The 25,182-nt window shown below is 52.7% G+C and overlaps 9 protein-coding genes across 9 annotated transcripts; 6 read left to right on the top strand and 3 right to left on the bottom strand.

Annotated features, from left to right (window-relative positions):
- Positions 1–652: 652 nt before the first annotated feature.
- Positions 653–2,706, top strand: BDW74DRAFT_171306 (uncharacterized protein; the record flags this gene model as incomplete). Its single annotated transcript, XM_073727292.1, has 5 exons — positions 653–1,688; positions 1,993–2,060; positions 2,095–2,128; positions 2,188–2,242; positions 2,421–2,706. 5 exons carry the CDS (start codon positions 653–655, stop codon positions 2,704–2,706), a joined length of 1,479 nt encoding a protein of 492 aa, XP_073578497.1.
- Positions 2,707–2,778: 72 nt separating this feature from the next.
- Positions 2,779–5,013, top strand: BDW74DRAFT_107528 (carotenoid oxygenase family protein). The gene is made up of 2 exons (XM_073721674.1): positions 2,779–3,228; positions 3,277–5,013. The coding sequence occupies exons 1-2, from the start codon at positions 3,166–3,168 to the stop codon at positions 4,969–4,971; spliced, it is 1,758 nt and encodes a 585-aa protein (XP_073578496.1). The 5' UTR covers positions 2,779–3,165; the 3' UTR covers positions 4,972–5,013.
- A 541-nt stretch (positions 5,014–5,554) lies between these two features.
- On the bottom strand, positions 5,555–6,722 carry BDW74DRAFT_162970 (cytochrome P450). Its single transcript, XM_073726027.1, has one exon. It carries the CDS (start codon positions 6,533–6,535, stop codon positions 5,588–5,590), a length of 948 nt encoding a protein of 315 aa, XP_073578495.1. The 5' UTR covers positions 6,536–6,722; the 3' UTR covers positions 5,555–5,587.
- Positions 6,723–6,975: 253 nt separating this feature from the next.
- Positions 6,976–8,826, top strand: BDW74DRAFT_188926 (putative GABA permease; the record flags this gene model as incomplete). Its single annotated transcript, XM_073731845.1, has 3 exons — positions 6,976–7,247; positions 7,294–8,369; positions 8,444–8,826. The coding sequence occupies exons 1-3, from the start codon at positions 7,093–7,095 to the stop codon at positions 8,824–8,826; spliced, it is 1,614 nt and encodes a 537-aa protein (XP_073578494.1). The 5' UTR covers positions 6,976–7,092.
- On the bottom strand, positions 8,772–10,626 carry BDW74DRAFT_162967 (uncharacterized protein). Its single transcript, XM_073726026.1, has one exon. It carries the CDS (start codon positions 10,519–10,521, stop codon positions 9,154–9,156), a length of 1,368 nt encoding a protein of 455 aa, XP_073578493.1. The 5' UTR covers positions 10,522–10,626; the 3' UTR covers positions 8,772–9,153.
- A 360-nt stretch (positions 10,627–10,986) lies between these two features.
- Positions 10,987–14,637, top strand: BDW74DRAFT_183411 (proteasome regulatory particle base subunit RPN2; the record flags this gene model as incomplete). Its single annotated transcript, XM_073730514.1, has 5 exons — positions 10,987–11,126; positions 11,210–11,379; positions 11,439–11,962; positions 12,020–14,248; positions 14,305–14,637. 5 exons carry the CDS (start codon positions 10,987–10,989, stop codon positions 14,635–14,637), a joined length of 3,396 nt encoding a protein of 1,131 aa, XP_073578492.1.
- Positions 14,638–15,493: 856 nt separating this feature from the next.
- BDW74DRAFT_107482 (putative acyl-CoA dehydrogenase) lies at positions 15,494–17,765 on the top strand. Its single transcript, XM_073721671.1, has 5 exons — positions 15,494–15,759; positions 15,821–15,832; positions 15,927–16,195; positions 16,262–17,003; positions 17,055–17,765. The coding sequence occupies exons 1-5, from the start codon at positions 15,645–15,647 to the stop codon at positions 17,546–17,548; spliced, it is 1,632 nt and encodes a 543-aa protein (XP_073578491.1). The 5' UTR covers positions 15,494–15,644; the 3' UTR covers positions 17,549–17,765.
- Position 17,766: 1 nt separating this feature from the next.
- spt5 (transcription elongation factor spt5) lies at positions 17,767–21,761 on the top strand. The gene is made up of 4 exons (XM_073721672.1): positions 17,767–18,389; positions 18,451–18,612; positions 18,679–20,159; positions 20,207–21,761. The coding sequence occupies exons 1-4, from the start codon at positions 18,282–18,284 to the stop codon at positions 21,540–21,542; spliced, it is 3,087 nt and encodes a 1,028-aa protein (XP_073578490.1). The 5' UTR covers positions 17,767–18,281; the 3' UTR covers positions 21,543–21,761.
- Positions 21,762–22,142: 381 nt separating this feature from the next.
- On the bottom strand, positions 22,143–25,163 carry triA (putative mRNA capping nucleoside-triphosphatase). The gene is made up of 3 exons (XM_073721673.1): positions 22,993–25,163; positions 22,495–22,944; positions 22,143–22,431 (listed from the first exon to the last, which is right to left on the bottom strand). The coding sequence occupies exons 1-3, from the start codon at positions 24,664–24,666 to the stop codon at positions 22,261–22,263; spliced, it is 2,295 nt and encodes a 764-aa protein (XP_073578489.1). The 5' UTR covers positions 24,667–25,163; the 3' UTR covers positions 22,143–22,260.
- Positions 25,164–25,182: the final 19 nt, after the last annotated feature.

Genomic DNA, 25,182 nt, shown 5'->3' with positions numbered 1-25,182 from the left:
AGCCGGGCCGAATCCCAACGGCCAAAATAAGTATCACACTACGCTCTGCTCGTGGAGAGGACAGTGCTCATCCCCAAGGTGTTGGACAGCAACTGCACTACTTGGAGCTCGCGTGGTCGGGATCTACACCCCAGGAAGTCGCCGAGACGGGTCCACACGTTGACGAAACCAGGAAGCTGGAACTACTTAGTCATATAGCCAGAAGAGAGACAAACTATACCACTAGTCTGTTATGAAGCCTAGATTAAGGTTGTCCATAGGAAATTGAGATGGTTTACCTGCAGGGATAGGTTACTCTTAGTTCTCTGTGATACCGGTAATTACGGTGCTTTCTTAAGGATCTCGGGCATTGGGCACAAAATGACCATACCATACCGTATTGGCTCGGCGCTGCAGTGGACTCGACGGCCACCAGAGCCTCCAATCATCCTCGAACGCTCTTGCTCACTGCATCATTGAACGAAGAATATTTCTATGGCATGACAACTGGGCAACTTACTGCTCTTGCCCAAGACTTTTGTCTTTTTTTTTTCTGTCGATTGCTGCTGAAGAAAGCGCCTACTATATGCTCCCCCTCCACCAGAAATAAATCATTTCACATGAATGGCCTCGATCAACCTTCAGGACTACACGGGCCATATCTACTAAGGCTATGGCCCAGCCTGATCTTCCTGCTGAGTTGATCTTGAATATTATTGAGAGCCTGATACCCTCAAATCCGCCGGTTGCACTCAGTCGTGGAGATGTTATCACCCGCACACTCCTCAGCTTGACGTTGGCCTGCAAGCTGGTCTCGCGAGAAGCCAAACGACTACTCATGAAGCACTGTCTTTGCATTGACTCTGCGCAACGACTGGACCACTTACTGCGTCAAAATACCCTAGCAGTAATAGGAAGCCAGCTTCCATCCATCGGGCTCTTTCTATCCCCATTCCCGGCGCATAATCTCAACATGCCAACATCAGTCGGCCAGATAAATCTCCTGTCAACAGTCATCAGTAAGAACCTGACCCGCCTCGTTATTGACTTGCCCCTCCGCCATCTCTACCCAGAAGACGACGTACAACAAGTACGGCCAATCCTCCGCAATGCATTTTCCCGCTTGACCAAGCTCGAAGAATTCGTCTCTATACGAGGCGAGCTTTACCTTGACACAGTTGAGCCACAAGGAACGCCAGATCAAGAACAAGGCTCAAACCAGGAGCCAGCAGTTTGGTCCTTTTGGCCGAACCTGCAGCGTCTCGCGTTGTACAACGTCGCCGTCGACTCTCGCCAGTTCATCGAGGGTCTGCGCCAGTGTTCGAACCTGACACACTTTGTTCTTGTCCAACCCGGTGGCCTAACCGAGGGTGTATCCCCGGAGCGATTAGAGCTGGATTTCTTGCCAGCACTGCAGCGCCTTATTATTGTCAATACTGGATTGGGTTTTGTGCATGAGTTACCGGTTGATGGGGAAACGTGGGACGAGTCGTTTCTTGGGCGATTGGAAGCGTTACGGTGCTCTGCTGCGGCAGGCGAGAACTCCGACTCGGAGTCGGTGGTCAGCTTTCTTTCGCTGAGGATGCCGTTTGGGAGGGATGACGATGAAGGCGGTATTGCGACATGTCAGGAGTGGCTCGCGCGGCAGGCGACCAGTGGTACACTGTGGACATCATCTGATGATCGAGGGGATATTCTTGACTCTAGTGGTTATCTTGTGGCTTGAAAGTCGCTGGCTTGGCCGGGCTGAGTCGCAGCGGAATACGATGCGGGGGAATCCCGCCGGCCATGGTGGTTACATCTTGCCGAAACCATCTCTCCAACCGCGCGGCTTGACCAGACCTTTGACACACTGGGCAGCGCCTCTACCGTCATGTAGTATATCCACATGGTCATATTGTCAGTGAGAATTTGGCAGCCTAAACCGCTAGATACAAAGTGATTTTGAGCGCTTCCTACTGACACTACGGTTATTGCAGACAGCATTCGTTGACCTAAAAATCATGCCGTCAGAGTCACTTTTTGAGGTAACCTACGGACCGCCGGACACGGTCCGTTGGGAGTCCAAAATCTCCGAGCTCGTGGACATGCGATGTCTGCTCCGCTATCTTCCAGCGAGCAGACCATCTGCAGCGCCATTCAACAACGCGTACGCGAATATTCTTCGAGATAAGGACCCTTGAACTATACGCGCTAATGCCTACACAGATAGGACAGATAAGCGATTTTTGTGCGACTTTTGTGGTTCTCTGTACAAGCGTGGGTTTGTGTCTCCCGAGCATAACCTACTCCTGACGCCTCGCTAACCGCTCGCTTATATTTGCTAGAGACGTTCTGAGACGACAGTGGAAATCATGCTCCGCCCGTATTCAAACTGGCCAAGATATCCCAGAGCCCCGACCCGGGGGTAAGGAGAAACGCGCATGTGACGGCTGTGCGAGATCGAAGAGATCGTGCTCGGGAGGCCAGCCATGTTCCGAGTGCCATTCCCGAGAAGGGACATGTTCATGTGATTGCTTGAGAGTTTCTACCGTTACCATCCAGCAAAATGAGATGTGGGGGCTCTTGCAAGTAAATGAATCTGCGATTGATGCTCAGCTTATGGATCATGCAGCCCTAGATCACGGACCCGCATCCGAGCCACCGCGGTCCACCTGGTCTCTAGGACATCAGAATTTCTATGCCTCTTCGGGTGTCTGCTACATGGCATATAGTCGACTTCAATAGCTGACTCTTTTAGCCGTGCTCTGCGCTGGTTCAACAAGAGTATCAGGGGCTTGGCCCTCGGTCACAAAGGACGGGTTTCGATGAAAACCTTCAAGCCACGATGCACGTTTAAACCGGAAACACAGATATGGACAGGTGCGGTCTCCGGAGGACGTGTCCGCGGTCTCGGACTCGGACTCGGAGTCTTGACACTTGCCAAGTTTTGGTTCGCATAATCAACCCAATCATTCGTCGACCTATCAGTGTTATTCACTGAATCTCAACGTCGCTTATTTTCACTTCTTACTGGCTACGGACCGGGCAATCCTCGCATAAAACTCTCGGCATATAATAATTCATTGACAGGTCGCGGATCGAGCGGACAAATGCTTTGTATAAATACAATGCCGAGTATCCATCGGATACTTCCCTCCAAGATTTTCAATTGCATCAGCTGTCAAGCTATAGCTGCCCGCAACCATGTCCGACATTGAAGCAACTGATACTACTACTCACTTCAATGACTGGCCCAATGAGCGAGGTGTAAGTTTCCCAGGAACAGAGTATCTACAGCCCATCTAACACATACAGTTTGACGCCAACCATGAGCAACGCGCCCCAATTGAGCTACCAGTGGCCGGGAACATCCCTCATTACGCAGCAGGAACCCTCTACAGAACAGGACCTGGCCGGTATAAAGTCGACACGATACACGGAAACACATTCCACGTCTCGCACTGGTTCGACGGCTTCAGCCAAACTCATCGGTTCCAACTTGTGCCTTCTGATGATCCCGGCTCGCCCATGCGCGTCTTCTACAACTCCCGCTTCTCGACCGACGACCTGATTGAACATGCCCGAGAAACAGGCTCCCTGGGTGACAAATTTAGCTTCGGTGGATTCAAAGACCGTAGCAAAGACGAGCTTCAGGATAGGGACCCATGCGAGACAATGTACCACAAGGTCCAAACCACCTACGAGCCGCGCAAGGATAGCCCTTCATATAGCAATACCGGCGTCACTCTCTCCGTTAACATGCCCGGGTTGGACGATTCGTCTCTGCAAGGCTCAAACGGCAACGGCGCGTCAGCTAGTCGAGTCAAGACCTTAACCGCCAAAACCGACAACTCAAGTTACAAACAACTCCACCCTTCAACCCTCGAACCTCTAGCCATGGCCTCTCAGAAGAATCTCCACCCAGACCTTAATGGCCCAATTTCTGCATCACACGCAAAGTCCGATCCCGAGACTGGCGACGTATACAACTACAACCTGTCTTTCTCCTCGATGGGGATACCAACATACCGCGTGTTTTGTGTCTCAGCGAAGACAGGCGAAACTACTATCCTCGCAACTTTTACCGCTGCGCCGGCGTACCTGCACTCGTTCTTCCTGACAAAAGATTATATGATCATCTGTGTTTGGAACTCGCACTTGTCACCTGCCGCTTTTAACAAGAGGCCAGCTTCGTATATTGGTGCGATTAAGGCATTCGATGGCAAAATTCCAACGATGTGGTACGTTGTGGATCGACATGGCCGGGGTTTAGTCGCGGTATACAAGAGTCCGGCGTTCTTCTGCTTCCATACCATCAATTCGTGGCAGGAAGGAAGCAACTCGAACGATGGCCCAGCACAAACAGACATCATCGCCGAGTGCGTCGCGCTTGAGAATACTGATGTTCTACACCAGCTCTATTACGAGTACCTTGTCTCCTCGTCAAGCCGAGCGCATCACAAATCCGATGCACAGAGTAACGGACACAGTAAGAGAACGCAGAGTCGCATTGCTCGGTTCCGGCTCCCTGCTATCCCGACCACCAATGAAGTCGAGGAGAAAGGAGAATCCCAGCCACAAGTCTCACTAAACGCAACCCTCTTATCAACAACCTGCCAGGACCTCTCCCCCGAACTACCCACCCTAAACCCATCCTACATCACCCGTCCACACCGCTACACCTACGCCGTCATCGACCGGGGACTCTCGACCTTCGTCGACGGACTAATGAAGTTCGACTCTTTGACTTCTGAAACCAAGATCTGGTCTAAGCATGCGCAGTCACCCAGTGAAGCAATCGTCATTGCAGATCCTGAAGGCACGGAAGAGGATGACGGCGTGCTGCTTAGTGTTGTGCTGGATGGGAAGACTGGCAGGAGTTACCTGCTTGCACTTGATGCGAAGGATATGAAGGAGGTTGGAAGGGCATCTGTTGATGGCGTCGTCGGGTTTGGGTTCCATGGCGTACACGTTTCCTCTGGGAATGGACTTGGAGGAGTGGACTTTTAGGGCTCCGTTCAAGAATGTATGTATTTCTAGGTATCCTTTCTCCTCTCGGCGTGGATAATACAATCTAGCTTTTCGATCCCGGTACTAATCCCACCTTATGAGAATCTCTTCTCCTTTAACCCTACTATTAAACCACTCCAGAATCCCAATCTCATTATCAACAACCTTCGCTCCATCCAACACTCCACTTTCCGCAACCTTCCACGTTGCCATCGTCACCTCAGCAAGCCCTAGATTCTGCGCAATGCACGCTCTTGTCCCTTTCCCGAACGCGAACCAATTGTTCAACATTTCCTCCGTTACATTAGGCTCCAGCCACCGCTCTGGCTTGAAGGTTAGCGGGTCCGGGAATACGCTCTCGTCCTGGTGTAATTGCCATGCTGAGACACCGACGCTTGTTCCTTCCGGGAAGAAGTAGGACTTGTATTTCCATCCACCGGCTGGTACGGCACGGGGTAGCCGGATTGGATTTGCCCATGACAAACGCAGACCTTCGCGGACTACCGCGCGGAGGTGCGGCGTTGAGAGGGGGTCTGTATCTGGGGGAGCTGTTTGCAGGGCTGTGCGGAGGCGAGAGTATCTATACAAAGCCGGACATGGTCAGCATGTTTTAGCCCTAAGGTATGTGCGAATGGACTAACATCTCAGGATACTTGACCAAGTACCAAATGATCGTCGCGGTATTCATGCCCGTCGAGTCCGTCCCCGCAAAGCAAACATCCTTCACCTCAACCTGCGACTGCGCGGACGAGACCCGTTCCAACAGACGACTTTGATAGCTGCCACTTTTAGGCACGGCCTGTTTGACCAGTCGACTCGTGTAGTCGTCGATCGTCGTAAAGGATCTTGCTGTCCCCGCGGGCTGCGTGAAGTACTCAAGCGCACTGACAAGGATCTCGCCTACCCTGCCTAGAGAAGCAAAGTTAAAGAATGCGCCAACACCCACATACGCATCCACAAACGGCGAAGCAGACATAACCTCCTCGCTCTCCTTGAGCGCCCCATATCGCTCCTGAAACAGATACGCGCTCACAGCATCAATCGCCATAGCCCGTCCCAGCGCAAGAACATTAACGGTCTTGCCAATAGACTCTGAACCGCGTCGCAAGCGTTCCACGAAATCATCAACAACACCCAACAACGTCCCCCTCGCATTGCGGATACTCGCCGTCGAGAACAGCGGCGCCACGGCCTTGGCTCGACTCGCGCGCTCGGGCAGATTCAGGCTCGAGAAGATCGTGCTGTGTCCGTCGATGTTGAATTTGCTGTACACGGGGGTTTTGGGGAACCCGCCGCGGGTTAAGTAGATGGGTTCGATTGCGTCGCCGGACGCGATGTCGATGTCGTTGGGGGCGATCCGAAGGACGGGCCCATATTTCTTGTGTAACGTGAAGAGCGTGCTGCATTCGGTGCCGGTGTAGGTGTGGTAGGCGAGCCAGAGGGATGTTGCGGCGGCGAGTTTTGGGCCCGGGATGTGCGAGAGGGGGTGGATGGTGAGGCGGTAGAGGGTGCGGGATAGAAGTAAGATGGTTAGGAGGAGGGCAGCGAGAGTTATGAGGCCCATTCTGTATAAGTTTGCTGGGATTGACTTTGTTGATGCTGTACTCTGCTCTCTTACCTACCGGTACTCAGAGTGCGGGGATCGGCGGGGATGGGGATGGTCAGCACTATATTCTGCAATTGTCCGACAATGAGTCATGAAGTTAGAGTGCTTGCTCATGAGTTCATGAGCAAGCTTGGAGCTCTATTGACAGTGCGAACTTATCTCATATTAGTATCTAGATGGCCCCATGATAAGAGTCGGTCTAGCCGATGCATTGAGGTCGGGCGGAGCGACTGACGTGGGAGTGCAGGCATGTCAGACAGTAGATCACAAATGAGCCGCTGCAGGATGACGATGACGAACGTTTCGTCCATGGACTAACTGCAGAGGGCAATTGCTGGAGACGGCCGGGGATTGTTGTCTTATCAGTATAATTGGAGAAACTGAAGAGAGGAGAGATAAGCTTCGTCTTGCACCATGATACACTGATAACGGCAGATGGACCAAGATGGTATAGATATCGCGTGTCATAACCGACTTGTGAAAGATGAAGATGGGATAACCAACATACTGTCGAGATGGATGCAGCAGAGAAGGACAACGCAAGGCAAGATGTGTTCGCCGCGACGGCAAGCGAGGACGTTGCCCTGGAGCATCTGGGCTATAAGGCAGAGTTTCAACGGTCCTTCAGCTTGCTGGACATGATCGGCTTCAGCTTTAGCATTGTCACTTGGTAAGTCTCCTCATGATAGGATCTCTATACAAACTGACTCCTTCAGCTGGACTGCCCTCAGCGGCGTCTTCATCATCGGCGTTAAAGCTGGCGGCCCTCCAGTTATGATCTTCGGCTGGATTGGCGTCTGCGTCGTCACCCTAACCGTGGTCCTGTCCATGGCCGAAATGTGCTCGCGATGGCCCGTCGCCGGAGGCCAATACTCCTGGGTTGCGCTGCTCGCACCTCCCAAGGTCTCCCGCGAGCTCTCCTACATCACCGGCTGGTTCATGCTCATGGGGATCTTAGCCATGGGCGCCGTCAACAATTCCGTCGCATCGAACTTCATTCTCGGACAAGCGAATCTCGTCTTCCCCGAGTTTATCATTGAGCGCTGGCACAACGTTCTGGTCACATACGCCGTGGCGTTCGCCGCTTTATTAACGAATGTCTTCGCACCGCACCTCCTGAACCGTCTATCGCGGACAATCCTGATCTGGAACATCTGCTCCTTCATCATCATCGCGATCGTCCTCCTCGCCACGAACAGGCACAAACAAGCCGCGCCCTTTGTCTTCCGAGACTTCCAAAACTTCACGGGGTTCGGCCAGGCCATGGCCACGATCATTGGCATCCTGCAGAGCTTCTTTGGCATGTGCTGCTACGATGCGCCCAGCCATATGACCGAGGAAATGAAGCAGCCATCGAGAGATGCACCCAAGGCCATGATTATGAGTGTTGGGCTTGGTGCTGTTACGGGATTCATCTTCTTGCTGACGCTGTGCTTCTGCATTGGTGATATTGAGACGACCGCTGCATCGAGCACCGGTGTCCCCGTTATCCAGATCTTCTATGATTCTACGGGTAGCAAAGTCGGGGCTTGCTTCATGGCCAGTATGATGACGGTGATTGTTCTCATTTGCTCTGTCAGTTTGATTGCGGAGGGTTCGAGATCGCTCTTTGCGTTTGCAAGAGATCACGGTCTGCCTTTTTCAAGGGTTCTATCAAAAGTTACCAGCAAACGCCATATCCCGCTCAACGCGATCCTTGCGACGACGCTCGTCCAGATAGCGTTTAATTCGATTTACTTTGGCACAGTCACTGGCTTCAACACCATCATTTCCATCGCCACGACCGGATTCTGTAAGCCATACCCAACCATGCCCTAGCCCCCATCCTCCAAAAGAAAACCCCAAACTAACCCTATCCAATTATAGACATATCCTACGCCCTCCCTCTCCTCTCCCGCCTCCTGGGGTATGCGACCTCGCACAAAATTTCCTCAGCGCAATTCAGCGGGGCCTTCTCACTGAACCTTTCACTCTCACTCTCCCTCAATGCATTAGGCCTACTCTTCCTACTCTTCGCATTCGTAACGTTCAATTTCCCCTCTGAGGCGCCGGTCGACGATGTGAATATGAACTATACCAGTGCGGCGATTGGCGTTATCGCGCTTGTTGCTGTGGGCACGTGGGGGTTGACGGCGAGGAAGAGGTTTACGGGGCCGGTTGAGGGGATTGAGGGTGAGGGTGAGGGTGAGACTGGCATTGCTGGTGGAAATAAGGGTAAGAGGGTGGGTAGTACGGAGGTCAAGGGGTGATGGGTAGAAATATATTATTGAACAGAGGGTCGACCATAGCCGGGGTTCGAGGCTTTATACTAGCATCAAGGTAAAATGCGAGTAGGTTAATGAGAAAAGACTTGTAAGTTTTGTGCAAGCTCAATAGTATGAATAGTGGATGCCAGCTATAAAGATATGGTTATATCTGCCTATGGTATAGACTGAGCTGTATCATGAAACTCGCACCGTATTCCATACTGTCTAATCATACATGATGTATAGAGGTCACTGTCAAGTAGAAGATGAACCACACCGGCGTGTATATGCCAATGGCAACTAGCGGTGGCAGTTATGGTTCATGGTGGATCAAGTTTCTGGCAGCAACCAAGCCGGGTCTGGTTCGTCATACTCACTGTCCGACTTATCATCATGGTGAGAATGACCGTTTACATCTCGTAGCAGGTCAGCTGGAGGATCGGGATTATCAACATCAAGAGGATCAGTATGAGAGTTGTTGTCTGCCCTCTTACGTGGCTCCTCCAAGTCCCTGTAGGCGACAGACGGAATGTGGTCGTCCCCATTGATGTTGAAAATGCCTATGAGTAATTCGCGAGCCTCACGTAGTGCTTCCAGTTCGGCTGAGATGCAACAAACCAGGAGCTTCCAGTCTTTGCTCTGCGCGTAGTCCAGCTGTCGTTCTACGAGGTCTATCGTTCGTTCCAAGTCTTTCCCAATGAGCTCCACTGGGTCATCTTTCTGGTGCACCGCCTCCTTGTCTTTCGGCGACTGTTCTTGAGTCTGCACTATACGGCGCATGCTGGCCCGTAAGCGCTTTTCAAATGCTGAGATATCCCCGACCACCCGTTTCCATACATCGCTGCCTTCTTCAAGTGCCTGGATCTCGGCATCCACGTCTTCTTGTCTGTGTTGCAAGTTAGACTGTTCCGTCTTCCAATGCTCTTGGGCCATTTCAAGAGTCCGCCGACTTGGTTTTAGCGAGTAAAAGTTTTCTTGGGAAGTGCTCTTTGCGGATGGCTTGACTGGAGGACTTGCAAGAAAGCTCTTGACGTCGGTCTCAAGTAGGGATAAAGACGCTTTGTATGACGACAGTTTAGCATCCACGGAGTTCTCGACCGAGGACAGCTCGTCAACAATGTGCCGGTGCCTTGCTTTCATTTGCGCCAGCTTGTTCTCCAGCTCGTGTATTTCCGCCTCGAGCCTGGAACTTTCGTCTCTCAATTCCTTGGACAGTCGAGTCTCCCTGTCGTCGTTGATAGCTGCTATGGTTCTCTCCAGCTCAGCCCGTTTGGTTGTGAAAATTTCAATTTCCGTCAGTCCATGGCTCATGTCCTCTTGTCTAGAGGCAATTATCTCTAGCTCTTCCTCCCGCAGTCGCATCAAGTCCTGCATGGACGCAAAAATACCCTCTCGTGCCGCGCGCAAACCAATTTTCTTCTGCCGAGGTTGTCGAGCTGGCACTGTTGAAGCTCCCCGGGGACTATGAAGCTGTGACTGAGAAGGAGAGGCATAGCTCTCAACCACGCTTGCTTCAGGTTGTTGGCCACCAAGGCCAGCTAGCAGTCCCTCGCTTTGAGCATCTATGAGAAGCTGCAAATTACGCTGTATATGCTTCGCTTGCCTTTCGACATGGACGAGGGGGTCCTGATGATTCGTAGTTGTTCTAAGAGGTAAAGGCACTAGACTGTGGCTCATGTTTGAGAATATGGCGGACATTTTGTGGTATCACCCGGAGAAATGCGTTTGAGAGAACTGTCGCTTGCAATGTTCTTCTAGAGAAGCCAGACAGTGTCCAGGAAGGACATTTTAAAGACACTTTGGCATTCTTCGTGTTGATTGTTGTTGAGAGCTCACATGCTGCTTGCTATCACGCGCTGTAGCCATAGCACGTGACTTCTTCTAGGGCGAGCTGCAGGAACCACGGGAACCTTTCCGACAGCTTCCATCAGACTACCGTCCGTTGACGTGTGCTTGCCTCTGCACCTTCAACTTCCTGTATTTCTCACCTTTCTCCATCCTTGCTTGCTGTACTTTCATCGCTTGTTCTTGCATCGTCGAAGGTCTTCTCTTCGCTATTACCTGACCTCCGACCCGTCCGCCCGAAGCTCCGTCGAAGCTATCGCCTCCCATAGCGCTGTCATCGTCTCTCCAGCTACTAGTGCACCGGACTGTTCCATTAAGATGGTTGGGCTTGCTTCGGCTGCAGGCCTTGTTGGCTTTCTCTCCGAGCCCGACTCAGAACTCAAGGTGTTCGCTCTGCAAACGCTAGACTCTCAGATCGATCTTCTTTGGACAGAAGTGGTTGACTCTATTCCGCAAATGTTAGTTTATCAGGCCGCATATCGTTCCATTGCACTTGGCGGACGTGCGATAACGTTCATCATGCTAACCACTTGACAAATAGAGAGGCGCTCTACGAAGATGAAGATTTCCCCGAACGCGAACTCGCCGCTCTGGTTGCCGCCAAGGTCTACTACCACCTCCAAGAATACAATGAGAGTATGGTATTTGCTTTGGGCGCCGGAAAGCTGTTCAACCTGGACAATGGTGGCGAATTTGAGGAGACTATCATCGGTTTGTACCTGAACTCTTCACTCGGTCACCGGGCGCATTCTCACACAGTTGTAATCTAGCCAAGTGTGTCGATACCTTCATTTCGCTGTCAACCTCCCAACGACCTGCCGCAGGCGATCAACCCACAAATTTGAACACCGCGTTCCCTACATCTGTCGAGGGTGCTAGCAGCACCTCCGCCAGCCTCACGTCCCCGATCACCCCGTTCTCACAGTCGGCTCTACCGTCAAAGTCGTTGTTGTCTCGGCAGGAAGTTATAGGAGTGGACGGCGCTCATTCTGGCGCTGAGGAGACCGGCTTGAAGGATACCGAAACCCCGCTTGTGCTGAAGCGAGGTGTTCAAGGCCAGTTGAAGACTGTCATTGAACGTCTGTTTGAGCAATGTTTCCTGCAGAAGCGCTATCGCCAGGTGATTGGTATTGCTATCGAAGCCAAAAACCTGGAAGTCCTTCGAACAGCCATTATGCGTGCTAGCGAGGATGAAAAGCAGCAGAAGGGCGAATCCCGGGCGAGCGAGGAGTTGATGGAATACGTGTTGGACATTTGCATGGGTGTTGTGCAAGAGCGAGGGTTCCGCAACGAGGTATGACGCGGTTCACCCCGTTTTTCGGGACTTAATCTAACTGATGCCTCTATATAGATCCTTAAACTCATTCTTGACCTGCTCAACGAGATTCCTTCGCCAGACTACTTTGCGATCGCCAAATGCGTTGTATACCTCAATGAACACTCGATGGCGTCCGTTATTCTACGCCAATTGGTTGAGAAGGGAGATGCTCGATCACTTGCGGTCGCCTACCAGATCTCTTTCGACCTTTACGATAACAGCACCCAGGAATTCCTTCAAAAAGTCCATCAGGAAATTTCCGAACTCGTTCCGGATGAGGAAGCCAAAGCTAAAGAAGAAGAGGAGCCGAAAGAGTCCGATGCGCTGTTGGACAACCAATCCTCATCTATTGGTGCCAACAATGATTCGAAACTGACGCCCGAGTCTCGTACTGCCTTCAAGCATATCCTTGATATCCTCGATGGTATCAAGACCATCCAGCTGAACATGGAGTTCCTGCACCGGAATAGCAGAGTGGATATAGCCATCCTGAACAAGCTCCGGGACACCCTGGAAGCTCGCAACTCGATCTTTCACTCGGCTATCACGATTTCAAATGGTTTCATGTACGCTGGAACAGCACAGGACAAATTCTTCCGTGACAACCTGGAGTGGCTAGGAAAAGCGGTCAACTGGTCCAAGTTCACTGCGACGGCTGCTCTAGGTGTCATCCACCGTGGCAACTTGAGCCAGGGACAGAGACTTCTGCAGCCTTATCTTCCCAAAGAGAACAGCATCGACGGTGTCGGTAACTCTGGCTCTCTTTACAGCCAGGGTGGTTCCTTGTACGCACTTGGTCTGATCTACGCCAACCACGGCGGTATGGCCGTTGACTACATCCGCGATCAGTTCAAGAAAGCTACCGAGGAGGTGATCCAGCACGGTGGAGCCCTGGGTCTCGGTGTTGCGGGTATGGCGACCGGAGATGAGGGTATTTACGAAGACCTACGAAATGTCCTCTACACCGATTCCGCTCTCAATGGTGAAGCCGTTGGTCTTGCCATGGGTCTCGTCATGCTGGGAACCGGTAACATGAAGGTGCTCGAGGATATGATCCAGTATGCTCATGATACCCAACACGAAAAGATCGTTCGAGGTCTCGCTATGGGTATGGCCTTGATCATGTATGGTCGACAGGAGGCCGCTGATGAGTTGATCAACGGTCTCCTTGGCGACCCCGATCCGACCCTTCGCTACGGAGGTATCATGACCATTGCTCTTGCGTACTGCGGAACCAGCAGCAACAAGGCTGTTCGCAAGTTGCTTCACGTTGCTGTCAGCGATGTAAATGACGATGTCCGACGTGTCGCTGTTTTGAGCTTGGGTTTCATCCTCTTCAGAAAGCACCAAAGCGTGCCCCGCATGGTTGAACTGCTGTCTGAGTCCTACAACCCCCACGTCAGATATGGTGCGGCGATGGCTCTTGGTATCTCATGTGCTGGCACTGGTCTTGACGAGGCAATTGACCTTCTTGAGCCGATGCTAAAGGATTCCACTGATTTCGTGCGTCAGGGAGCCCTGATTGCTCTGGCTATGGTGTTGGTGCAGCAAAATGAGGCTATGAACCCTCGGGTCAGCTCGCTACGCAAGACTATGATGAAGATGGTCAGTGATAGGCATGAGGATGCCATGGCCAAGTTCGGTTGTGCGATTGCTCTTGGTATCATTGATGCCGGCGGCCGTAACTGCACGATCAGCCTACAGACACAGACAGGAAACCTCAACATGCCAGGAATTGTTGGTGCTGCGGTCTTCCTCCAATACTGGTACTGGTTCCCTCTCACTCATTTCCTTTCCTTGAGTTTCGCACCTACCTCCGTTATCGGTGTGGACCAGAAGCTCGAGGTGCCTTTCTTCAAATTCCACAGCAACACGAGACCTAGCCTCTTCGATTACCCTCCTGAGCAACAGGTCAAGGCGGAGGAGGCGCCGGAGAAGGTCAAGACTGCTGTTCTTTCCACGACCGCTCAGGCTAAACGACGTGCGCTGCGACGTGAGAAGCAGCACAGACGGGAGAGCATGGATATCGACCAAACCCCTACAACTCCTAAGGTGGCAGACCAGCTACCCGAGAAGATGGATACCGATGAGGACAAGGGCGACGAGGAGGTGAAGGAGGGTGAGAAGGAGGCTGTTGAGGGCCAGAAGAAGAAGACTGAGCGCGAAAAGGTTGGGTACGAGCTCGAGAATATGTCTCGAGTTCTTCCCGCCCAGCTCAAATACCTCACATTCCCCGACCCGCGGTATGAGCCTGTAAAGAGGGTACGTATTTGCATACCGAATCTTATGAAGTACTTGGTAACTAACGTATATTATAGCCTACCGGTGGTGTTGTCGTTGTCCTGGACAAGTCGCCCGAAGAGCCCCGGGACGTCATTGAGCTGAAGGCTAGCAAGGAGACCAAGCAACCTGCACCTGCACCTGCACCTGCCGCAGATGCCGTCCCAGCAGACTTACAAGCCCGTCTCGCGGAGTTTACGGACCCTAACCGAATCTTCAGCACCCCGCGTCGTCCAGAGAACCCCCTCAGCGGGTCAGGGGCTTCTGCTGCAGCCGGAGTGCTGACCGCTGTGGATGAGGATGACGATGGAGAGGAAGCTCCTGTCCCTGATGAGTTCGAGTACATTAGTGATGGTGAAGGGGATGAGTAAAGGTCGGTGGAGGATGTGCAATATGAGCGCATGTTGTATCACTAGATTAATATAAATCTAAGTCTCGGTGACGGCAGCTAGATACTGCATAGCATCTTGGAATGTTTACTGCATATAACCACAGCTTCATACTCCGTACCTAGTTTAGCTGTACAAGTCTCACATGGAAGCGTCGGAGCCAATCAGGCAGTCCCCAGATTCGGGGTCTGGTTCAACCTTCATCGGCTGATGTCCGATTAGGCTCTGGGGATAGCTTGCCCCCGTCGGCAGGTGATGCGACATGAAAAACCGAAGCAAGTCGTTCACATGCCAAAGCTCACAGATCCAGGTCGACTCGACTCTTGAGATCATGGGTCACGTGCGAGCCATGAGCCTCGGCATTTCCCCAAAGTGTGCAGCAGCATCAATGCCGGGATGACGCATGAAAGCACTCTCTGAACCAATCACACACAGCGGATTGTTCTGCAGCATCAGCTGGCCGAGGCGAACCGACGCGTGAGGTGATCAGAAAAGTGCCGGCGCTGCTAAGAGATTGGAGTAGAGCTGCAATATGGGGGCGGACTTTATGTACAAATGAGACAGGGAGGTCACAGCCACATCATAGGGGACTGCTTTGTACATACGGAGTACTGTTTGGTGCTGACCGACATGTGAAGGGGCGTGTCCGTACCCCGTACCCCGTTCCCAGCGCAAATCATAGGTAAATCACCGAGGAATATTCAGCCTTCCCAGCTTGTAGCAAACATCATTCACCGGTCTCCTTTGGGTCTCTTGTCCGAGACTCTTGTTCAGTATCCACCTTGGTTTTGCCCTCAGGAAGACCCTGGTTCGCTCTTATAACGAAGCCTCCCTCCGCCAATTTTTCTCTTACCCCAGGTTTATTCTTCTCCATATATGCTACAACACTAAACTCCGACTTGCTGGATATACCTAAATAGCCGGTGACCTCAGCTATATTCTATCATATATCTCTTTGCTTCTCGAGCTGAGACTCCTCACCCGTCACCATGGCCAAAACATTCAGCAAAGACGACGTGGCCAAGAACAACAAGGCAGACAGCCTTTGGATCATCGTTGATGAAGACGTATACGACCTGACCAAATTCCAAGACGAACATCCAGGTACGTTGCTTTGCGCGACTTCCTAGTTATGCATGTGGAACTAACATTCTCGTGCGGATAGGTGGAAAGAAGAGTACGTCGGAAGCCCCCGAAATGCGTCAGCGGCCCAGCGCAGGTCGCACCGGAAAACCTGAGCAGAGTAATACTGACTGGTTTCACCTATCTAGTCCTCACACGAGTCGCCGGAAAGGACGCCTCGAAACAATTCTGGAAATACCACAATGAGGGCATCTTGAAGAAATACAAGCCGCAGTTGCAGATTGGATCATTGGACTCGAAGAAGGCGGCTGCAGCCCCGGCTCCCGTCCCGGCTGCCGAAGCGCCCAAGAAGCCGCAGGCTGCGAAACCCGTTGATGTTACGGCTGCCAAATCGTCGGAGCCTCAGGAGCCTTATGGTGATTTGATCCCGTTTGCGGATCCGTCGTGGTACCAGGGGGTGGGTTTTTCTGTCTATTGTTTTGTAAAGCTGGGTGGGTTGATAGCTGACTGCGGTTGGGCTTAGTACCACTCACCCTACTTCAACCAGACTCATGCAGCGCTCCGTGCGGAAGCGCGGGAATGGGTTGAGAAGGAGATTGAACCGTATGTGACGGAGTGGGATGAGGCTAAGGAGGTCCCCGGCAAGATCTACAAGCAGATGGGCGAGCGCGGGTACCTCGCTGGTCTACTGGGTGTCAAGTACCCGGTCGAATACACCAAGGCCCGTGTGCAATCCGTTGCGCCCGAAAACTGGGATCTTTTCCACGAGATGCTTCTGACAGACGAGCTCTCCCGCGCTGGTAGCGGTGGCCTCGTATGGAACTTGCTTGGTGGGTTTGGTATTGGATGTCCCCCGCTCGTGAAGTACGGCAAGAAGGCGCTTGTGGACCGCATCTTGCCTGGTATCCTGGCGGGTGATAAGCGCATCTGTCTTGCTATTACGGAGCCTGATGCTGGTAGCGACGTTGCCAACCTTACCTGTGAGGCAAAGCTCTCTGAAGATGGCAAGCACTATATTGTCAATGGTGAGAAGAAGTGGATTACGAACGGTATTTGGTCTGATTACTTCACGACTGCTGTCCGCACCGGCGGACCTGGTATGAACGGGCTGTCTGTTCTTCTTATTGAAAGAGAGGCTGGTGGTGTTAGCACCAGGCGCATGGACTGCCAGGGTGTCTGGAGCAGTGGTACCACGTACGTGACATTTGAGGACGTCAAGGTTCCTGTGGAGAACCTCATCGGCAAGGAGAACCAGGGATTCAAGGGTAAGTTATACGAATTTCAGCCCATAAACAGATGATACTAACCCTCACCAGTCATCATGACCAACTTCAACCACGAGCGAATCGGCATCATCATCCAATGTCTCCGCTTCTCGCGAGTCTGCTACGAAGAGTCTATGAAATACGCTCACAAACGCAAGACCTTCGGCCAAAAGCTCGTCAACCACCCCGTTATCCGCATGAAGCTCGCCCACATGGCCCGCCAGATCGAAGCTAGCTACAACTGGCTCGAGAACATCATCTTCCAGTGCCAGTCGATGGACGAGACCGAGGCGATGCTGAAACTCGGCGGTGCTATCGCTGGTCTCAAGGCCCAGTCAACGACGACCTTTGAGTACTGCGCGCGTGAAGCTAGTCAGATCTTCGGTGGCTTGAGTTATAGCCGCGGTGGTCAGGGTGGGAAGATTGAGCGGCTGTACCGTGACGTACGCGCTTATGCGATTCCTGGTGGCAGTGAGGAGATCATGCTGGATTTGAGTATGCGGCAGAGTCTGCGGGTGCATCAGATGTTTGGGATGAAGCTGTAGGGTTGTACTTGACTCTTGTTCTTGGATACTTTGTGCCCTGTCCTCTGGTAGATATGTAGAGACCTTTTGGATTTCTGATGTACATTATTCGAATATATTCTTTCAACTAAGCCACAGTCAAGTATCGAGTCATTTAACCCTTAATTCACCCCAAAATATATAATAGTCGCCTTGAAGATGCTGCTGCTCGAATCGTCGCGAGTGATGCCAAGAAAAGGACTTGGTGAGATCGGAATCCGCTTCACGCCGCCAGAAAAATCATCCAGCGGAGCACAGAGACCGAACGCGCAGTGCTGTTCTCCATGAAACTCGCCTTAACTTGTCAAAGCTTCCAACTCTCACACGCCACACATCTCCTTCCCTGCAAGTCTGTCCTTGTGAGAGGAACAGCTGTTTATCCGGTGTTTTGAGCGTCCTTTATATTTCGCTCACTCCCCCCTCGAATCGAGCTGAATCCATCTTTCTTTCATACCCCAACACCTACCAGCGCGGAGTCGGCGCAGGACCGAACGAGAACAACGCCCCGACTGTACAAAGAACGACGGCCGCCGGAACACTTTGTTTCCACGGCTTGTCTTGTCTTGCCTCGAGATCGCTCGAACACCTACGGATTCTCAATCTGTCGACGATTTCGTCCCATCCCCGAATTACAGCAACCTCTCCGTAATTGTATCGCGGAGTTTGTCGATTTTCCGCGGCCAACGCTTTCCACTGGCAGATTCTTGACGCGAAAATGTCCCGGAACGTTATGGATCAGGACTTCGGGTCCGACGAGGAGGACGATGACTTCAACCCCGCGCCTGTGTACGATTCGGATAATGAGGATGTGAATCAAGTCCAGGTTTGTGGTGCCAACCCAGCCGCTACTTTGGGGGTGTTAAGCTGATTAACGGGGCAATAAGGTCCCTAAGCGCGAACGTGACTCGGACGCCCGGAATCAAAGCGACGATGATAACGAGGGTGGCGAGGAGGATGACGAAGAAAATGAGCAAGGCGGCGAAGGCGAAGGGGACGATGAGGATGAAGATGATGAAGAGGAGGATGAAGATGACGAAGATGTCTCGGTGGGCAGCCTCGAACCCTGCTTCTAAATACACGGACAACCGCTAATTAGGGCCTTCGTATTACAGCATGGACGACGGAAACGAAGAAGGGGACAGGGCGGCGGAGCGCTTAACCCTTTCATTGATTACGAAGCCGGTGTAGACGAGGAAGAGGATGAGGTCGAAGAAGAAGAGGAAGAAGAGGGTTATGGTCTAGAGACACATCCGGATGATGTGTTGCCCGCCGGGGCTGAGACCGATGACCGCCAACATCGACGACTCGACCGTGAGCGTGAAATGGCGTCTACCTTGGACGCGGAGAAGCAGGCACAGTTGCTCAAGGAGCGTTACGGACGGAATCGCGCCGCTGCCACAGACGCCGTCATTGTTCCCAAGCGGCTGCTGCTTCCTAGTGTCGATGACCCTAGCATTTGGGGTGTTCGATGCAAGGCCGGCAAGGAGCGTGAGGTTGTCTTCTCCGTTCAGAAACGTATTGAAGATCGACCGCCCGGTTCACGGAACGCGATCAAGATCATCTCGGCTTTTGAGCGTGGAGGCGCGATGAGTGGCTACATCTATGTCGAAGCGCGGAGACAAGCCGATGTCATGGACGCTCTTCAGGACATGGCGAATGTTTACCCAAGGACCAAGATGATTTTGGTCCCTGTCAGGGAAATGCCAGACCTCCTGAGAGTACAGAAGTCTGAAGAGCTTAACCCTGGCGGCTGGGTTCGAATTAAGCGGGGCAAGTATGTCAACGATCTTGCTCAGATCGAGGAGGTAGAGACGAACGGGCTGGCTGTAACTGTCCGCTTGGTTCCTCGTCTAGACTATGGCATGAATGAGGACTCAAGCGCTCCTATCGTTGACCCTAAGAGGAAACGGCCTGGCGCGAACCCTGCTGTTGCACGTCCTCCACAGCGGTTGTTTAGCGAGGCGGAAGCCAAGAAGAAGCACGCCAAGTATCTTACAGGTACGGCTGGCTTAGGTACCAAACAATGGAACTACCTGGGCGAGACCTATATCGATGGTTTCCTTATCAAGGACATGAAAGTGCAGCACTTGATTACGAAGAACGTCAACCCGCGGCTTGAGGAGGTTACCATGTTTGCTCGAGACTCCGAGAACGGTACCTCTAACCTCGACCTTGCTTCTCTTGCAGAAACACTCAAGAACTCTACTGCCGAGGAGTCATATCTCCCTGGTGACCCCGTGGAGGTGTTCAAGGGCGAACAGCAGGGTCTTGTTGGTCGCACTAGTTCCACGCGCGGAGATATCGTTACTATCCTGGTCACTCAAGGCGAGTTGGCTGGTCAGACAATTGAAGCTCCTGTCAAGACCCTTCGCAAGCGGTTTAGGGAAGGTGATCACGTCAAAGTCATCGGCGGCAGCCGGTACCAAGACGAGTTAGGTATGGTTGTCCAAGTAAGAGACGATACAGTGACCCTCTTGAGCGACATGAGCATGCAGGAGATTACTGTCTTTAGTAAAGACCTTCGCTTGTCCGCCGAGACAGGTGTTGATGGAAAACTCGGCATGTTCGATGTTCACGATCTCGTACAACTAGAGTGAGTTTCTATCCTGACCTTCTTTGTTCCTTACTGACGGTTTGAAGTGCTGCTACTGTTGCTTGCATTGTCAAGGTTGATCGTGAATCATTACGAGTCCTTGATCAGAACGGTTCCATCCGTACTATTCTCCCTACTCAAGTTACCAACAAGATCACACCACGACGAGACGCCGTGGCCACAGACAAAAATGGAGCTGAGATCCGTCACGGAGATACCGTTCGAGAAGTATATGGCGACCAACGAAGTGGTATTATCCTCCATATCCACCGCTCTTTCCTGTTCATCCACAACAAGGCGCAGGCCGAGAACTCGGGTATAATCGTTGTGCGTACTACGAACATTGTGACAGTATCCGCGAAAGGAGGAAGATCTACAGGCCCCGATCTCTCGAAGATGAACCCGGCTCTTATGAGGAACGGTGCTCCGGGTGGCATGATGGCGCCCCCTCCGCAGAAGAGCTTTGGACGGGACCGACTGATCGGCAAGACAGTGTTGGTCAAGAAGGGCCCTATGAAGGGTCTCCTTGGTATTGTCAAAGACGCGACCGATGTTCAGGCTCGAGTTGAACTTCACTCAAAGAACAAGATTGTGACCATCCCGAAAGAACTTCTTGTTGTCAAGGATCCCATTACTGGCCAAACAATCGAGATGGGACGCGGTAGGGGAGGAGGAGGACCTCGGGTCCCTCAATCCGCCGGCCCCTCATCAGGCTGGCAGGGTGGCCGTACTCCAATGGCTGCAGCCGACTCCTCAAGGACACCTGCCTGGGGTGGTGCACTGTCATCAAGAACGCCTGCTTGGGGTGGCGGCGGCCTTGGATCTCGCACGCCTGCCTGGAAAGCCGACGGTTCACGAACATCAAATCCCTACGACGGCAGCCGCACAGCCTACGGCGGTGCAGGCTCACGCACACCTGCCTGGAACGCAGGAGCTCGAACCCCCTACGGCGGAGGCTTCGGTTCCGGCTCCGGCTCCAGCGACTTCGACGCCTTTGCCGCTGGATCCCGCACTCCCGCCTGGGGCGCAGCATCCGGCAGTCGCACCCCAGCCTGGTCAGCAAGCGGCACAACTAGCAGGAACGACAACAAGGCCTACGATGCCCCCACTCCCGGTGCAACATACTCAGCACCTACGCCTGGCGCATACGGCGGCGCCCCTACGCCAGGCCTCTCAGCACCCACGCCCGGAGCCTGGGCCGATAGCGCACCTACTCCGGGGGCCTACAATGCGCCAACGCCTGCTGGGTTTGGCGACGACAGTCGTCCATACGATGCGCCGACGCCGGCGATGGGCGGGTCTGCTGCTACGCCAGGCGCTGGGCCGTACGGTGATGGGGATGATGGTGGTCCGAGATATGAGGAGGGCACGCCGAGTCCTTGACTTCTTTCCAAAGGGTGTTAATGAGTTCATTCTAATTCAAAAACGGCGCTTTGCATATCTATTTGTTTTCCTACTTTGCCGCCTCTATTCTTTTTGGCCATTAGCTACCGTTCCGTATATCAGTGTATTATCATCATCAATCGAGTCATCTACATAGAGACGAAGTATCTAGCACTCTGCACAAGCAGCTCTAATTGACAACGGACTAGGCGCGTACTCTAGGCGCGTAGTATCTCTTTCCCGATGCCCAGAACACTGTCTCTTTTATTGTCAAGTAAATTCATGGTTGAAACCCCCAGCAGAGCCCCAATATATTATCATTTCAATAGATATCAAGAGGGCGAATCGACATAAATATGCAACCCCCCCTCCGAACTCGCTCATTTTCATTCCTTTTGGTAGTAGGTAAATGGAAACGTGTATGTATAGATATATTAAGACAGGCATCGAAGGAAAAGAAAGAAAAAAAAAATTCGCCGCCATCCTGCACTGCTTTTCAACACCTTCAAAGAAACCCACTTAGGTACTTGAATAAGCCTCCCCGCATCTGATCATTGGAATACCCCAGAAGAGAAATAAAAGAAAAACGAAAAGAAATCAAAAGCCAGCCAAACAGATCGAATCTTCTCTATATCGTAAATCGGTGCTAAGAACGGGAGAAAAGAATAAGAATAGAAAAAGTACGCGGACAAAGAACGAGCGTAGAACGGGCGCAGTCTCACGGCGGTACCGCCCGCGCCAGAATGCGGATGTTGTCTACCAGGCCCTTGACTAGGTCCTCGTATTGGTTTTCTGGGTCACCGGCTATCGCGAGCTGGCCCTGTTGTTGGAGGACGTTGGCGGAGATTTCGATTTCGAGTTCGTGATCGAAGTCGCCTTTTGCGGAAGGCTAGGGGGAAAGAGTTAAAACGGACCTGGATTGACAGAAATATAAGAGAAGTGGGAGGCTCACCTCAGACCTGGCAACCTGCGTGAGATCCACCTGATAGGCGAGATGCCTGTAGCTCATGCGGTCCTTATTCCGATCACTGGCGCGCCCGCGCCCGAAATCAGCCGGTGGGAGATTCGAAATGTCGCCGTCGTACTGCATTTCCAGATTCACGCTGACGCGCCAATCGACGCAAGTTGCCGGGCTGTGGACGTCGAGGTCCGCGATTCGGCATTTGACGATCTTGTTGAGGACTTCGCCTGTTCGTTGGTCGGTGGTGACGCGGACTTTGGGCTTGTGGCGGGGGTTGAGGTTTTGGCGGATGATGGGGGGTAGGTCGGATGGGGAGACCTCGTAGAAAGAGTCTCGTTCCTTTTTGTGCGCGTAGACGATCTGTTCTCGGCCTGGGTTGACTTGTGGCATTGAGCGTTTGACGGCTTCGTTGAGGAAGTTGTTCATTGCTCGGTGTTGGGCCTGTTTATGTTAAATACGATGGAATCAGAAAGCGGGTGAGGTACATACCAATGTCATTTTGCTCTCGAAGTTTGTTCGGATCCGATCTTTGGTTATGATACTTTCGGTCATAATTGGGAGACGAAGTCTCTCGCCTCGATCAAGATCGATTATGTGTCCCAGCTTTGCTTCAACTTCAATCATTGTGCCCTGGCTCTGAGCTGTTGCGCTGGCAGGACCCGCGACCACATGCTGAAATAGAAAGTCGCAGACAACCTTGGTGACTTCCTCGTACGGGAAGAGACCAGTAATAGATGGTTCCCAAGGTCCTAAGCTATTAACTTTTGGTGGCTCAGAACGCTGCCTGAGTTGAGATGGTTGTGACGACTGCGACGGTTGCGACGGTTGCGCGGGCGGCAGCCCGGCTACAACTGAACCCTCTCTCCTGATCTTCGTAGCAGGAGCCGCTTGCAGGGCGGCTTGCTGGCGCAGCAGCCAGGGATTCTGCGACGTATGCCGCAAATGTCTCGGTACAGGAGGCAACGGATTGGGGATCATTGGGCACCGCCCCTTCGTGCGAATAGACTTGTGGGCGTAGATAGGCGGCTCGTTGTACCGTCTTCGCTTGGCTTTGGGAGGCTGTGGACTCGAATTGTGCACCGATTCTGAGATAGAGCTGGTTTTTGAGGACCTTGGCGGAATTTGTTTTGCCTTGGGGGAGTCATTCGGAATAAAGGCCTGGGATGGTGGACTATTGGCCTGCGACGCGATTGGCGCGGTTGAAGCGCTTTGGGAATGAGAGCTTCGGTCAAATAGCCGGCTACCTTGCGCACTTATACCATTTTCCTTGTCGTGAAGTTGCGACAAAGCCGCCTGGTCGTTGCTTGTAACGCTATCGCGTCGGATCCCCGGAGGAAAGGCCGTCCTCGGACTCACATTCTCATCCGATTCCCTTCTTTCAGTTATGGCCGATGCACGTCGAGGAGTATTATCAAACGCGCGCGAGTCCTGCCGCGGGGGGCGCGGAACAGCCGTTGGCGACATGTGCATTTGGACGTCTTGTCCGACCCATGGGCTTGACGCGCGATTCGAGAGAGAGTCGCGGCCAGAGGAGTGAGGTCGCGCAGAAGACGGCGTAGAATGATGGTAGAGAGCGGCAGCTGAGCCTCGCGGCGTACCAGGAAGCGATCCTTGTGCTGCCGCGGGAGAAAATTGTTGCATTGGATACGGATGCTGGGGCGCGGTGGGAGAGCTCTCTCTGCGGGGGTATGAGTGCGAGGCGGGGGGATAAGGGGAGAGAACAGACTGGATGGATTGGGAGCGCTGGGGAGCGATGGCCGATTGCTGGTGCGACGGATGGTGTTGCGGAGGGTAGCTGGCTGGCGCGGCGAAAGATTCACGCGAGGCGGATGCGCCGTAAGGCGCGATAGGAGGACTGTGACCGCGCTGGGATTGTGCACCTGGAGGGTTGTACTGGTACGGCGATTGTAGCGAGCCGTAGGACGGAGCTCTATCCGGGGAGGTTTGAGAGCGCTGAAGCGGCGCGGGTTGCTGCGCGGGCCCGTTGGGATACCCGGGAGGATAGGACGAGGACGACGAGGACGAGGGAAACTGATCGTGTGAGGGGTATACTGGTTCAGAAGGCTTGCGGGTAAGTTGCGGCGGCGACCGGTGTGACGAGGGCGATGGAGGTCGTTGTGAGTTGCCAGCGGCATCGCTGTTCATAATCGTGCGCAAATCCATGGCGACTGGAGAATTTTGAGTTCGAGCAGAGCGAGCAGAAAAGATCGAGCGGACTCGAGACGTCGGAAACACTAGCACGCCCCCTTTCACAACACCCTGGTGCAAATATTGGGCGGACGAGGTCTATCAATGGCGGAGGGTTGAATTCGAAGAGAAAGACAATGAAGATGAAGACATTTAGGGGATGAAAGGGGGCCGCGATGAGGTGAAGGCAAGTTGAGATAAAAGAGAAGGACGGATAACGAGGTTGCGGACGTGTTGTAGGAACAAAGACCCAGAGATCAGCTCGTCATCTCCCAGACCATGAAGATAGATGGATTGTGATGGTTAGGATAGAGAAGATGGTGTTGTATTCAGCTTTGGATGCACGAGACCAAATATTTCGCCAACTCATACAGGCTGCTGCACAGACTGAACATCCAAGGCGATTACTGGTCTACAAGCAACAAGTACCGCTACAGCAGCGGGTAGAACCTACATCCTATAGCATAAAAGGCATCTACAGGCTATACAGCA

This window comes from Aspergillus multicolor (assembly GCF_047715735.1).
Source record: "Aspergillus multicolor strain CBS 133.54 unplaced genomic scaffold BDW74scaffold_45, whole genome shotgun sequence".
Classification (NCBI taxonomy): Eukaryota; Fungi; Ascomycota; class Eurotiomycetes; order Eurotiales; family Aspergillaceae; genus Aspergillus; species Aspergillus multicolor.
Note: the sequence above shows the minus strand (reverse complement) of the source record. Positions and strands in the feature narration are given on the sequence as shown.